Below are 15,184 nucleotides of genomic sequence, written 5' to 3' on the forward strand. Positions count from 1 at the left end.
ACTATGCAATCTTGTGCTTCTAATGTCATATTCTTCTCTCAGGATCAGTTTCTCATTATCCACTTGATGCATTCCGTTAATCAATTTATAAACTTGTATCAGATCCCCTCTCTCCCTTCTCTGTTCCAGGGTTGGTAGATCCATAGCCTTTAGTCTCTCCTCATGTCATCCCTTCAAATTCTGGAACCATTCTTGTAGCCATTTTTTGTAGTCTCTCCAACTTCCTTATGTGTTTCTTTTATGGGGGCTCCACACAACTCCTGCATATTCCAATCTGGGTCTTATTATAGTACTTATCAATTTCTTCATCATTTCTTTGTCCATGTAGTGGAATGCTAATCCAATATTCCTTAGCAAATTATATGTCTCTCTGAAAATTCTATCAATATGGCTTACCGGTTGATTGTTTTCTTCCATTGTCACTCCTAAGTCCTTTTCCTTTTTTACTTTTTCTAGTTCTACTCCATCTCCCATCTTATGGATTCCCACTGGTTGTCTTTCACTCTTTCCCATTTCCATGACATGGCTTTTGTCCACATTGAATTCCATCTCCCATTTTTTACTCCATTTCCAGATTTTGTTTAAGTCTTCCTGCAGTATTTCACAATCCTCTTTTTGCTTTATAACTCTGCATAGTTTCGCATTGTCCAGAAACAGATTTATGTAGCTGTTCACTCCCTCTGGCATGTCATTTATATATATGAAAAAAATTATTGGTGCCAATACTGACCCCTGTGGCACTTCTCTTTCAACTGCTCTCCACTTGGACTTCATATCTTTGACTACCGTCCTTATTTCTCTCCCCATCAAATAATTTTCCATCCATCTCAATATGCTTCCTTTTAAGCCACCTTTCTGTGTGTGTGTGTGTGTGTGTAATTCACTGTTTGATCTGCTGCAGTCTCTGAGTGTGCATGTGTGTGTGTGTGTGTGTGTGTGTGTGTGTGTGTGCATTTACCTAGTTGTATTGTACAGGGTTTGAGGAGGGCTCAAGTGTCTTGTCACCATGTCTCCATTTATCCAATTTTTCCTTAAAGTTAAAAAGTGTGTGTGTATGGAGAGAGAGAGAGAGAGAGAGAGAGAGAGAGAGAGAGAGAGAGAGAGAGAGAGAGAGAGAGAGAGAGTATATACAGCTACCACTTTCTGCACCCTCCTTTTTGCTAAGATATGTGAACCACAATTACTAAGACACCACCTATCCTTAATGGGATGGCCACCCATAAAGCTCTCCAATGCAATAAACATTAAGAACCATTTGCATCAAAACATCCACAAACCCCATTAATTCAAACATTCCCTGTTACTGAAAACTTTTCAAAGGTAAATAAAAGTTATTAATGTGACATCACTGATAAGGAAACAAATATAAAAATCCAAAGCTTAGGAAACAACGACATTATGTTATTATGATTATGTATTGCTAACTTAATTGAAAGTTGGTATCACTTAACATATTCCTTCATGTTGTTTGATCAATACTGCAACTTACTTCAACATAAAACATATTGTACAACAAAGTACCTATGTTGTAGAAAAGTCTTCCAGTCTCCAAGTCCTAATAATGCAGTTTCAGCTATATGAATGTGTGTATCTGAATCAATAATAATAACAACAACAATGATAATAACTGATTCAGGTTTAACACATGCTTCAAAATGTCAGCAATTATCAGATGTACAAGATTAAGCAGCCTTAAATCCTAGAAAATGCAAGTTCAGTAACTGGACAAGTTGTATAAACAGGAAAAAAATCTACATAATATTACTTGGCAACTATTCCATCCAATGTCTGCTCTTGTGGGACAAGCCTTTATGATAACTGCACCCAATATACTAAATCAAAATGCATACAACTATACAGAATCACTATACAACACCAAAGCTTTCAACTTCTAAATAAGGAAAGAAAAAAAAAAAAAAAATTGGTGAACTTGCATTTCCTCCACTCCTTATGATCTTATTAGGATATAAAAATTCTTCTATTATCACCAATCTCTTTCAAAGATAAACCTGTATAAAAAAAATATAAGCAAATACATCATGTATGTGAAAATGTTTCAGATACAAAAATCAATTTTCTTCTTCAAGCAATTTAAGTAACTTTAGTAAGAAAAGCACAGATGTGAGATACGTGGTACAAATTTTAATCTAATAGTAACTTGTCAGTCACTTTGTCAAAAAATGTGAAGTAAAAAAAAATAGCTACAATAATAATGATAATAATTACATACCTAAATGTATTTTATGAATGTCACTATTTTAATTTAGTGGAATTGCATGCATTTATGTTTATCTTGTGCCTAACAACCATCATTACTTTTTCAACTTGCATATTTTGAGCTTAATTCCAAACTTCCTACCTTTGCAGCCAAATGGAATTATCAATTGTCATGAAAATAATGAATCTGGACATTGTATACCAGTAACAAATAAATGAACTATGGAATACACAATGAACAATGTTATTTATTGTAGTACATAAAATAATCTGTCACGCAAACATCACCATGATTGTTTATAAAAACAAATCATACACATGCATCTCCAGAGCCCTGATTTCTACTACTCAATCATTTATGAATACCTTCCATTTCCCATTTTACCATATCTACATTTGAAACATTGATCTTTCATTAAACTTTTTTCTTAATACACTAAAAACTCAAGAAAAATATACATTGGGACCAGCACAAACACTTCATATCTCATGGGTCTTGACTAGCAATTAATCAAACCATCACAAACATCACAATATGTGCATATGAAAAATATTTATTAGTATGTTATTTATCTCCTGTGACCCACTAGTGTTGCAATATTCAAACTCTATCCATCTAAAGCTTGCACCTAGAGTCTGGACAAACTTTATGGCAGGATGCCACAGTTGGTTATGGTAGTCAAGGCATTCAACTACTAAAAATGCCTTCACCTTTCCTCTCCTAGGTATTATACTTTCAGAACTGTATAAAACTTCTTAAATACTGATGCACAGTGATCTCCGTAATAAACACACATGTACTTATCATTAGTGATACTGATTCACATGTATCAGTGACCAAACAACCAATGCACATGCTTTACTCAGCTGTAAGAGTTTTGGTTACTGATCTAAAGTATCCATGTTGATAGAGGGGAATTATCACTTCTGCACCCCATGCCCAAAGTCAGTCGGTTGTAACCACAATAGGGACCATGCCCGATTCCACAACTCATCCAGCCTTCAGTGATCTTTCTAATATGCTTCTATGATCTGAAGAGAAAGACATCAAACAAAAGGTGGTGGTAGTGATAAATGGAGAATATGCAGTCACATTAGCTGTGTGAACAGGACTGGATGCACCAGAATAACACTAACATAGGTGTGCAAATGGCAGTATGATCAGCCCATTATCTATTTGAGAGAGAGAGAGAGAGAGAGAGAGAGAGAGAGAGAGAGAGAGAGAGAGAGAGAGAGAGAGAGAAACATAGGCAACACATAATACTAAAGAAGAGGCATCATACTTGGAGGACAAGGTTACCACAATTAATAATTACTGAATGTGCAATTTTGAATGTGTAATTCAAATCTTTCAGAATCTCATTATTCCCCTCAGAAACTATGGACAAACCAAACCCAGCCAAATTAATTAACTTGAGGGACTGCAAATGTCAGGGAAACTGATTCTTAAAGGTCAACTGCACATTGGAGAGAGAACAGAATGTACATACAACATTAAAATGTATTCAGAGGTAGAGAGCAAGAAAGTATCCATACACACTGCTGTATAAGCAGATTATAAATAAAACACAACTGAAAGGCAACATAAATTACAGCCTCCAAGGGAGCAGTGGATGGATATTAAAGAAACTCCCCAAGCTTCAACTGTGTATGGACAAAATTTCTATTGGATCTGTATAGAGGAAGTATTTAGACAAAAAAGAAATAATGCCCAGAATGCCAGAAAAAGAAATAAAAATAAATAAATAAATACATTTACCCCTTCATCCGTAGACCTCTAGATCTAAATTGGGATTTTAATTTAGTCTTGCTCTGTGTGTGTGTGTGTGTGTGTGTGTGTGTGTGTGTGTGTGTGTGTGTGTGTGTGTGTGTGTGTGTGTGTGTGTGTGTGTGTGTGTGTGTGTGTGTGTGTGTGTGTGTGTGTGTGTCCTTTGAGGGGATCTCAGCCCAATACCTTATGCAAATACTGGTGAATGTGTAACACTTGGATGAAAGCTTAATGTTTCTCAAAACTCTCACCTAGACTCTAGGATTAAACTTCAAAGGATAGAGTATTCCTATGATTCCACTGTAATAGTTTTACAATTATTCTTTTGAAAAGCACAGCTTGGGTACAACAATTCTGATTGCAGTGCTTTTAAATTTTATAGAAAGCTACAGCTCACAAGAGGAAGTTCTTAAAACATCACAAACTGAACATTCCTTACAAGTCTCTAACATTCTAAGAGTACTCTGTTCCCAGACGAACATAAAATCACTTAATCAGGAATAACATCAAAGTCAATAATAACATGTCTATTGTAGACCATTCAATAAAAGACATTTCTTTTGTAACAATGGAGGGTTAATAAACACCATCCAAATATGTTACAATAACAGACAACCCAGTGATTACATCAGTAGTATAACTAATTTTAAGATTTTATGAAAATTGAGCAAATTTTTTTTTTCGTAAATATATGCAAATAATTAATTTCATAGAATGAAAGTGTTAACATGCAGTTTTGAACTTGATTAAAATAAAACCTGTAAATGATACTAAGTATGTAAAAAAGAGAACCAAAATAAAGGAAACCACACAAGACAACACTTGCAAGGAAAGAGTATTAATCTCTTACAGGACATGTCTATACATAGTACTGACACTTTGTTGTGCCCTCTCACCTGACAATAATAGCAGCACATTTCCACAAAACTTACAAAACAATTTACTACATACATATTCAAACCATCACTTAACACCATATCATAATGTTGGAAACACATTGTTACTACATTGAATACTCAATTCTTAATGTTGCACCACCATAAGCCTAAACACAGAAAATAACCATGCTAAACTTCTATGATCTTTAGAATTACTTTAACATCTCAATATTCATTAACGTTTTTCATGAATGCAATACTGAAAAAAAAAAAAAAAAATCCAAAATATGATTTTACAGTTTTCAATGCAGAAATAATTTAATAAAAATCTACAGCTCAGGTCAAAACTTAAGGAAAGTGAGGCAACCATTTATATCAATTAGGTCTTTCTACGATGAGGACCTTCTAACTCTAATTCAGGTTCAGCAAAAGTATCAAGTTTATTTAGAACCACCGGCTGCCTGGCAAGAAGTGAACCTTTCTTAACACCTTGGATGTGTCCCTCTGGTGCTGCTGCTACACCACTGTCAGCTCCAGCACCAGGAGAGGCAGACAATTCACAGTCAATATCGAAGCCATCACTGCAGACTGATTTCCCTCTCTGTGATCTCCTCACCTGCCGTACTAACCTATCATTTTTGTCATGTTGTTCTAAAATGGCACTTTCCAAAGTCTGATTGGTAGATGATAAAGCCTGACAGCGAAGTTCTACTGCTCGACACTGTTCAGCCCCAGCTTCTCTAGCAGCCCTTACAGCTGCTTGTTCTTGTTCTACCTGTTTACATTTTTCTTCATAAAGAGCTTCAAGTTCTCCCACACGACTGAGAGCAGCATCAAGAGCAGCAGCAGTAATACGAGACTGCTCCTCAAGTGATTCTATTTGTTGCTGGGCAGATGCACGTTCCAACTCCAGGCCAACTTTTGCAGAAGGACCTCCTGTCAGGGTCAATTTTGTTATTTCTTGTTTATAATGATCTTGAACTTCACCCATCAGACAAATCCGTTTGTGCAGCTCATCCATTTGGTTGCGCAGTATTTCATTATCTTCTGACATCCTTGCTTGTAAGGTCAATTGTCGGTCTTTATCAAAAAGAGCAGCTTGAACACCTTGGATTTGCGAAGTTAATTTTGAGTTCTCAATAGTTAGTGAACTACATTGCTTTTTCAACACATCTCTGTCTTCCTGAGCATTATCACGTTCAGCAAGAATCTGATTCACTCTTGCTTCCTGCTTGGAAAGAGCCAATTGAAGCTGTTGCTCTTTGTTAGATGAACTTGTTTGTAAATTTGACAATTCCAATCTCAGATGAGCAACCTCTTCTTCTAGATGAAGAACTTTAGCTTCTAGACCACGATGTTGCTCTTCAAGTGCATAAACCTTCTTGGCTCTACCCAAGAGTCTGCGATTCCGTTCAGCATGCACTTCACGTTTATATTTTTCTATAAGTAGCAAAACCTGAAGCACACGGATCTGGTTTCTAAGTCCTTCAAAAGGAATTCCTAAATGACTCGTCTGTTGCCACAGTATATTCTTGCTTTCACTGCCAATCTTTGATGAGAGTTGAAGATACTGATCTAGTAGTTCATAAGGAGACTTATTTGATGCATCTGCTTCATTAGTTACATTATCAAATGTTTTTGGTTTATTAGCAGAAGTGGATCCTGAAAGTAGTGCATCAAGGAGCTGTTCATAAGGATTGACAACAGTAATTTCTTCAGTCTGTGTTGTGGCTTCACTTGTCATAACTGCACTCCTTATTGGAGAAAGTGTAAGAGAGGACAAGGCTGATTCTTTCCTGGTGCGGCCATCAGGTACACCAGCTGCTAAGGAACTGTTGTCTGCAGCCAAGTCTGGACAAGATGAACTTGCATACAAACCTCTGAATGGTGTAAAGCCAGGTTTGGTTGGAGAAACTACAGTTCGTACCATGCCCATAGTGTTGTACTGTGATAGGTCTGGTGGGGGACCACATTGGCTCAAAAATCTTAATCTCATGGTTTTCATATTTTTGACTAAATCAGTCATAGACCTCTGACTTGGAACTCCCAATCCAAGAGTTTCAGTCTCATCACAGTCTCTATCACAATGTTCATTTTGGTTTTCATCAGAGGATCTTCTACTATCACTACCAATGGATTCTTTTTCTTCAGAAATTCTAGTATCAAGAATGGAGTAAGGTCTACTGTTTCTATCATCACTTTCCATTTCAAAGTTCCTGTCAGTACTTTGCATGAAGTCCAAATCATTACCATTGGAAATCTGATCTACTGAAATTCCCAGCTGTCCAAAATCTATTTTACTATTATCATACATTGACATTTTGCGCCTTCTATTTCCTTGATCTACAAGAGGCACTTGAATATCACTTGCTTTTGCACCAACTTCACTTTCAACTACATTTACACTCTGTTTTTCTACCATGACTTGTTTTTCTATGATGACCTTTCTCGATGTGACTGCAATTTTTTCTTTCTCTCTTCCATCTTTCACTTCTTTGCCTGATCCCTCTCTGCTATCTGTTTCAACTTTATCCTCTGTTGTTTGAGAATTTTCCTTCTGTATCTGCTTCCTTTCTTTAAGTATCTCCTGTAATTTACTATTAATGAGGCTTGAACGTTCTGCCCTGGAGAATATATTCTGGCAATGATCATCAGGGAACTTAAATGGAGATTGATCTTTCCTTTTTGGTGACAAGGGGCTGGAGCATGCCTCTACCTCAGAGGTTTGGTTGCTTGTATTGTCCTTCCCTGCAGCCGTGTTTAGGGCTAAGGCACACACTGCAGTATTGGGTCGACGCCCTACTACACTGCTGCTATCCATCTTCATCGGTGATGTGAAAGGTGTGGTTTCTGGAGTAGCCTCTATGGCTGCCTCAGGGGGAGATTCTGCCACTTTAGGTTTTTTCAAGGTAGGAGTATTTATAGGGTATACCGGCGTGTGAGGCACAGAGGAGGATGAACCACGAGGTGTTGAAGAAAGGCTACTTGGTGACTGCAAAGCCAAACTAGGAGACCAGAAATGATTCTCTGCAGCATACAAGAGCCACTGTGTTGGGATGGGCACAGCCTCAAGAGCCGATTCACTATTCATGGTTAATATGAAAAAGGAGCCACAAGTATCTTCACAGGTTAATTCCACTGGGTCTAAACATAATTTGGCACATTCAAGAATCAGCTGGTGTGTTTCAAGTCCTTTCCATCTGTTTCGGGTTAACTCGGAGTCCTTAGTTTCAGTTATCAGCAAAGGATGTAGGCGTACTTTCTCCATCATTGGTTTCAGAGTAGTAAAAAAACAGGCAGCTGAATTTGGCTTTGAAAAACTAGTCCTCAAACAAGTTAGGAAATGACATGGGTACAAGGCATATAATCGGTGAAAAAGAGAGTATACTGCCACCTGTAAGAATGGCTGAAAGGCCTCATCAATTTCTCGCTTTGGTGTCCAGCGAACCAGCCGGCAAAATATGTCCAAAATATTGCCAAGATGTAGGCGTCCCATTTCATGTGGTAATATGGGCATAAGAATAACAATCACCATGATTGCTCCCACCAATACTGGTACATCCTCATCTCCAGCTAACACACGTAATAGTTCCTTCATGGCCCCATGATTGAGAAACCTCTGCAGCCAAGTTGGTGGAGGCTGACGACGAACGGCATAGAGAAGGATGCAGGTGTGACGGAAACGGTCCTGTCCTTTCAGACCCTCCATCAGTTTGTCCAGCAAGTGACGGTCATGCGGCTCACTGACTCCCAACAGTATATCAAGCAGACGACCACTGTAATTGTAGACAATGGGGCAAGATTACTTATTTACATAAATATAGACAGGTAATATTGAAACATACAATACCTGCAAAGTAACAGCAAGGTTTATGATGCAATTAATATAAAATTACAAATAAGGAAGTCTCACCTATTAGAGACATAGAAGTACTCAAGGAGTCCAGTGATGAGCCAAGACTCCCGTACAGTGGAAAAGGTCTCCTTGAGCAATAACCGCACCTCCTGAGCAACCTCCTCCTGAGGGCTCTCCAATAGCCCCAGGAGATCACCAACATCCAAGTCTCTCACCTCCATCTTATCACACTGAAAAGACAAGAAACTTGAGTTGGAATCAAGAGTGTACAGTAGAAAGAAATCATAAATTCAAACACCACATGCAGATCTAGACAATCAGGATTTGACTATGGGATAATGAAAATAAATTAAATTTCTAGTCAACACACACACACACACACACACACACACACACACACACACACTTCAAATATGTATTGGACATGCTCTTCTCCATGTGTGAACAAATGCATCACATCTCCATCTGCATCTGTATCAGCAGTTCTAATTACTTAAAACATCTGCATCCACATTAACATTTGTGATGACACTACACACCTGGATCTACATCTGCACCACACATGATGATTTGGCAGATGCACTTTATATATTACACATTACAGAGTACTGAGCTTGCAATGTTGAAAATAAATCAATGCATGTTTGCTTAATTATCTACTAAAATTGAACTTTTTAATAATTTTGTTTAAAACTTGCACACCTACTACACATTATGTCAAGAGCTTTGTAGAAGAGCAGGAAGATAATTTCTTATGCAAATAATTTAAGGTATGTATGTATGTATGTATATTGTTTATATGTACATGATTCTTGCATAAGTAATTAACTATGAAGGGAAGCACCTGGTCGAGAGAGAGAGAGAGAGAGAGAGAGAGAGAGAGAGAGAGAGAGAGAGAGAGAGAGAGAGAGAGAGAGAGAGAGAGAGAGAGAGAGAGAGAGAGAGAGAATGATAAAATAATAGTAATAACAACCGCAACAATAATAATAATAAACAATAATAATAACTATAATAATAATAATAATAATAATGATGATAATAATAATAATAACAACAACAATAATAATTATAATAATAATAATGATAAAAATAAATAATAATAATAATAATAATAATAATAATAATAATAATAATAACAATAATAATAATAACAATAACAATAGTAATAATAATAATAACAATAATAATAATAACAATATAAAAAAGTAATAATAATAATAATTTCTTAAACAATAATAAGCAGTTCAAGAACCAAAATTATACATATACAGTATACAAGTCAAATTATACTATTAATAATGGAATACTTAAACTAATGTATATGCAATGAGCACTTTGGACTAATCAGAGTTCACTGATCATGATTTTTGCCATTGCTGGATTAACACTGTTTTTGTATCTGTCTGTAGAGACGTGTACAGAAAGAAGTTTGTTATGATGTCTAACATTGCAGTGAGGTGGAGGCATGGCTTAGGGAAGGAGACTTCCATGACATGAGTGGTAGCGTATTTTAGGAAATTACAGAGGCAATGATACTAGTGGTCCTGGAGGCTAGTGAGGTAACGTATGGTAAGAGCATCCTGGTAGGTGGTATACTTTATGTTCTAGACCTATTCTAGTTAACAACACTTGGTAAGGTTCAGGGAAGACAACCAAGTCGGGGATGCATACATGACATTGGGAATGAATGAATGTGGAATATGCATTCAGCAACTCACACACTGAGTCCCCAGCTACTTGAATCTTCTCAAGAGCTAAGCTGATAGGTGGCTGATTTGATGAGGGAGCCAATGTGCTGGTTCCAAGTGAGCTTGCTGTCTCTTGTAAGGCAAAGGGGTTTAGCAGAGTGAACTATTTGAAGGGGAGTTGGTGTTGAAGGAAACTTCAGGAGGGGGAATATTGTCTGTGGTGGGTATAGTCCAAGTCAATAATGAGACCAAGCGTGTTTCTTCTGTGTGTGGGGGTGTCCAAGAGTGAGGTGGAGCAATTCTCCTATTTCACTTGCTTTTAGCTCATGAAAGTCATCACAAATTAACCACACAGATCAACTTACTAGTATATGGAAACAATTCTAATTAAGAACAGGCAACTCCAGTATCCTAGCGATAGTGTTGCTGTCTAACCCAACCTGGGCTGCCCACCTGTTTAACTTATCACATTGTGGGACAAATAGTTAATTCCTGCTGTAATGTCCATGTTACTATGCCATGAGGAGAAGAAGAGCTTCACATATTTCTCTCTTCACTCTACAGCTGTCCAGTGACATGTTTAGTCTTTGCACGATTGTTTAGCCGCTTCTTGATCTTGATGAAAGTGATGCTACAATTCCCATGAAAATAACTATACATATATATCATGATGTTACTGAGTATGCTGGAACATACTATATAGCACAAAGATTTTACCTTTTCATTGTCCAAATCAATAGATTTTAGACTTGTAGTATGCCGTATCTAAGATATTGATAGCAGTACTACAAGATAATCACAAAAAAATATTTGTTTTGACTAATTTCTCCTAAAATAATCCATACAGGATATTTAAAAGTAGATACAAAATGTCAACAGTATCATAATAATCAATGTTCTATGCATCTGTATGCACCTGGGATTAATACAACAATAATCTAGGTCATGTCAGCAGGGGACATGTAGCAGCAGTGACAGCTAATGGATTAGTTCTGAAAACTCCCCATTATAACACTGATATTTGCACTTTTTTTTATGAACAATTTTCAGTATAAAACATGTCAGATATACTTAATTTTGCCTCTCCTTATCCCTCAAGGATCTCAGGGATGATAGAAGGAAAACATGAAAATGGTTGTTTTAGGTACTATTTGAATGAAAATGATAGCTTAGAAGGCAATCCTAACCTAACCTGACATGATGTATGGATAACAAAAAATCCCTTGTATCAGACACTTTCAATAATTTGCAACAAAAATTTCAATTAAGCAAGTCTCTTTGTATTATTCATAAAGATAATAAAAAACAATACTCCTGAATGTATAGCATTATGGTCCTCTCCTAAGATAATACTCAATACTAAAAGGGGACTCAAATCTCCCTCAACCCTTTAAATTGTTTGTGATACTTGGTTATCAAGACAGAACTTTATACATTGTTACCATAACTTCCATGGTCTTAGTATCATCTCACCTACTGACATTTTCATCATGAGAACTGATAAGAGGGCCCATAGATTTTAAACTCAAATGCAACATTCTCAGTTAGAAGATTGTGAAGGATTTCTCAATCATATCATCCAGTGTCTGTATTTCAGTCTTGATTACACACCTCACTGCATTGTTACATCTGTTAAATTAATCCACACACTTTGCACTAATTTGAAAGATACACTTAACCATTCAATCATTCATGTATAGCAGTACTGCCTGTTAGTCAGACTGGAGTACTAATCAGGAGCTTCTGGACCTGTCTCTCCCTCGTCCAGTCTTGGCTGGACTCCAGGTAGGAGGGCCCTATCAGTTGAGGTATTTCAAAGCTTTGCAACTACCAGTTTCTTAGCCACCTTCTCAATCATATAATCATAAAAAAATAATTAACATCAGCAGCAGAAGATAGTGAAAAGACAAACGGCAACTCAACACTTATTGGGTGAATCTGTGCATGCCCATGGATAACTAGTTTATTTTCTTAATTTCAATGGCCACACAATAACCACGTTTTAAACTCACGTATTGTAGCTTTTTTATTCCTTCTTTTCTCTTGACAATTGTAGACTGTCATATTAACAAAATATTTTGACCATTCATTCTTTCCAATGTAACTCACCGTGATTAAGAAAAAAAAATAGGTAAAAGTACAGAACCACTGCTCCCCCCTTTCCTCTCCCTTCCCCCCTCCTCCCCCCAACAAGCTTGGGGGATTGTGGGGAATCGGGGATTTTGTGGGGGAGCCAAAAGAGGCGAGATATGGCGTTCCGAAAAAAATATCTAACCTAACCTAACTCAGTGTGCTCCGGGAAGCAAAACGGTAACAACAATTGTGGACTTAGATTCTGGTAGGTCCCTAGAATGTTTACTTTATTACTGTGGACATAATAAGGTCGAGCACACCAAAACTCTCACTGACGGTAAACACGTTACATATACTGCACTGTGCTATACGTATTATACAGATCGGCGTGGTGTAGTGATTCTAGAGAAGAACAAAAAAATTAAAGGTTACGTTTACCACACCCTACATGCCTTCATAATATATGCAATCTGAAACATCAAAATTTTCTCTAAAACGTAACACGAATAAACAACAGCCGGTAAATAAACTTGGGAACTTTAAATAAAAAACAATTCACAACCACAAATCACTACGTGGTAGCATTTATATCAATGTGGCAGTGCAGGACTGTATGACCCTGTCTGGTGTACACAAGCTTAAACACACACACACACATTTGTGTCTGCTCCAACCACCACCACCGCCACCACAGTCTGTCTCAACAACCCCACCTCTCTTCCGCCACTACCTCAAACACACGCCCATTTCACATGCCACAAAGTACTCATGTATGTACATTCAATCAAGTTACCTGCAGAACGAATTAAATCCCAACACATCTGACGTGAAGGGCTTTAGAGCCATAAATACCTGGGCGTCTCACATGTTCCCTCCTCCTCCCCTTGCCTCCTCCAGCAACCAGCCGCGGAAAATCAGCTGTTTGTGCTGACATCAATGCTGCCAACATGGCAATTCTTCTTATCACCTTTTCATTAAAGTAATTTCATTGTATATTGCATAAAAATCCTTATCTATGCATTAAAAAATGTATAGAAACTTGTATGAACCATTGCAAAGCTATGTCTTGCTATGTAAACCATACACCGGTCAATACAGGAGACATCGCCTAGCTGTTGGTCATTCTGGCTCCTCCGATTGTAGACAAAGAAACACATTTAATTCATTATATTGTTTCACACACTGTGATTCACTTAACAAATGTATACAATGCAATTTTTTTAATAAATATTGATACTATATATATGGGCAATGCTGTAGTTTTTAGTTAAACTCGAATATTAGTGAACCCTCGCGAATTATAAAACTAACAAATTTCGACGCTTGTTGATTCCCTTAGATACAGGAATAACTTGTTATTTTTTTTCTTAATATTATTCATCGTATAGATAATGTTATCTAGAATACGATTCATGACAAGGAAAGGGTCGTTTATAATGCTATAGCTACGTACTATGAGAATGATCGAGTTCCCAATAAACTACGTACAGTAACTATGCTATTTCAGCTCGTTAAGTAATTAAAATGTTCCTATGCAGAGCATATTCAACATTAAACCGTATCAGTTACATCAGAAAAAAAACCCTGCAAATCCTTGTTTAAGTTGTTTGAATGACTAATCTCCACATTCACGATTACCAGCTTAAGAGCATGTCCCCACCCCTCCCCCACTCTCTCTCTCTCTCTCTCTCTCTCTCTCTCTCTCTCTCTCTCCGGAACAAATTCCGTAGGTGCATTCATCATATCGAGTTTTTTTTTTTTTTTGCACGAAAGAGGCCAGCCAAGGAAAAAAAAAGACAAGATTAAAGAAAAAAAAAAGTCCCACTGAGTGCTGGCTCTCCACAAAGAGGAAACGTGTCAGCCAAAATTAAGGAGCAAATACCTCGATACCTCCCTCTTAAAAGAAGGTAAGTCGTAGGAATTCGGAAAAACAGATGCAGGAAGGGAGTTCCAGAGTTTACCAATGAAAGGTATGTATGATTAAGAGTACTGGTTAACTCTTGCGTTAGAGAGTTGGACAGAATAGAGATGAGAGGAAGAAGAAAGCCTTGGTGCAGTGAGGCCGCAGGAGGAGGGGAGGCATGCAGTTAGCAAGATCTGTAGAACATTTGTCATGAAAATAGCGATAAAAGATAGAAAGAGATGCAACATTTTGGCGGTGAGAAAGGCTGAAGGCAGTTAGTTAGTCAGAGGAGGGGAGTTGATGAGACGAAAAGTTTATGATTCCACCCTGTCTAGTAAAACTGTGTAACTGAAACCCTCCCAAACATGCGAAGAGTAGGGGAAGGTGGGGTAAGACGGACCGTAACAAAGTATTGAGTCTAGAAACCACATTTATATGATTTTTGTGGGTTTGTGGGTTTGTGGTGGTGCTTTGGGATATTATCTTCAAAGTCTACACCCGGATCACGGTTTTTAAAGGAAAACAATGAAGCACAAGAATTTACAAAATAAAAATTTTTACTGAGTCAAAAATAAAATGATGGGGTAAGACCAAGGAGGCTATATTGATGGCCACGCCGTGCGCCTATCCCGTTGTACTAAAAAAAAGTGAAGCCAGTGGGCGGAGCTTATGAGGCGGTGGGCGAAGCTTACGATCGTAACTTACACCAAAAACACTGCCTTTTCCCGTGTTAAGCAATGGGAAATTGCCACTTTCTTTTTCATTACTAGAGGAAAACTAAGAAAGAACTGATGGTTTAAC

The 15,184-nt window shown here is 37.4% G+C and overlaps 1 protein-coding gene across 2 annotated transcripts; it reads right to left on the reverse strand.

Annotated features, from left to right (window-relative positions):
• Nucleotides 1-1,979: 1,979 nt before the first annotated feature.
• LOC123516535 (hamartin-like) lies at nucleotides 1,980-13,426 on the reverse strand. Of its 2 annotated transcripts, none has more exons than XM_045275965.1 (3): nucleotides 13,333-13,426; nucleotides 8,777-8,949; nucleotides 1,980-8,639 (listed from the first exon to the last, which is right to left on the reverse strand). In XM_045275965.1, the coding sequence occupies exons 2-3, from the start codon at nucleotides 8,938-8,940 to the stop codon at nucleotides 5,243-5,245; spliced, it is 3,561 nt and encodes a 1,186-aa protein (XP_045131900.1). In that variant the 5' UTR covers nucleotides 8,941-8,949; nucleotides 13,333-13,426; the 3' UTR covers nucleotides 1,980-5,242. The 2 variants fall into 2 exon arrangements, with proteins under 2 accessions (XP_045131900.1, XP_045131901.1); XM_045275966.1 differs by having other exon boundaries at nucleotides 13,274-13,393.
• Between the last annotated feature and the right edge of the window lie 1,758 nt (nucleotides 13,427-15,184).

The sequence above is a fragment of the Portunus trituberculatus genome, chromosome 41, assembly GCF_017591435.1.
Source record: "Portunus trituberculatus isolate SZX2019 chromosome 41, ASM1759143v1, whole genome shotgun sequence".
Classification (NCBI taxonomy): Eukaryota; Metazoa; Arthropoda; class Malacostraca; order Decapoda; family Portunidae; genus Portunus; species Portunus trituberculatus.

Bases quoted from the DNA above. Each gene is read 5' to 3' on its own strand.
- LOC123516535 (XM_045275965.1), bottom strand. From the start codon at position 8,940: ATGGAGGTGAGAGACTTGGATGTTGGTGATCTCCTGGGGCTATTGGAG. The intron at 8,640-8,776 runs GTGAGACTTCCT...CTACAATTACAG, and splicing joins TACTTCTATGTCTCTAATAG to TGGTCGTCTGCTTGATATAC.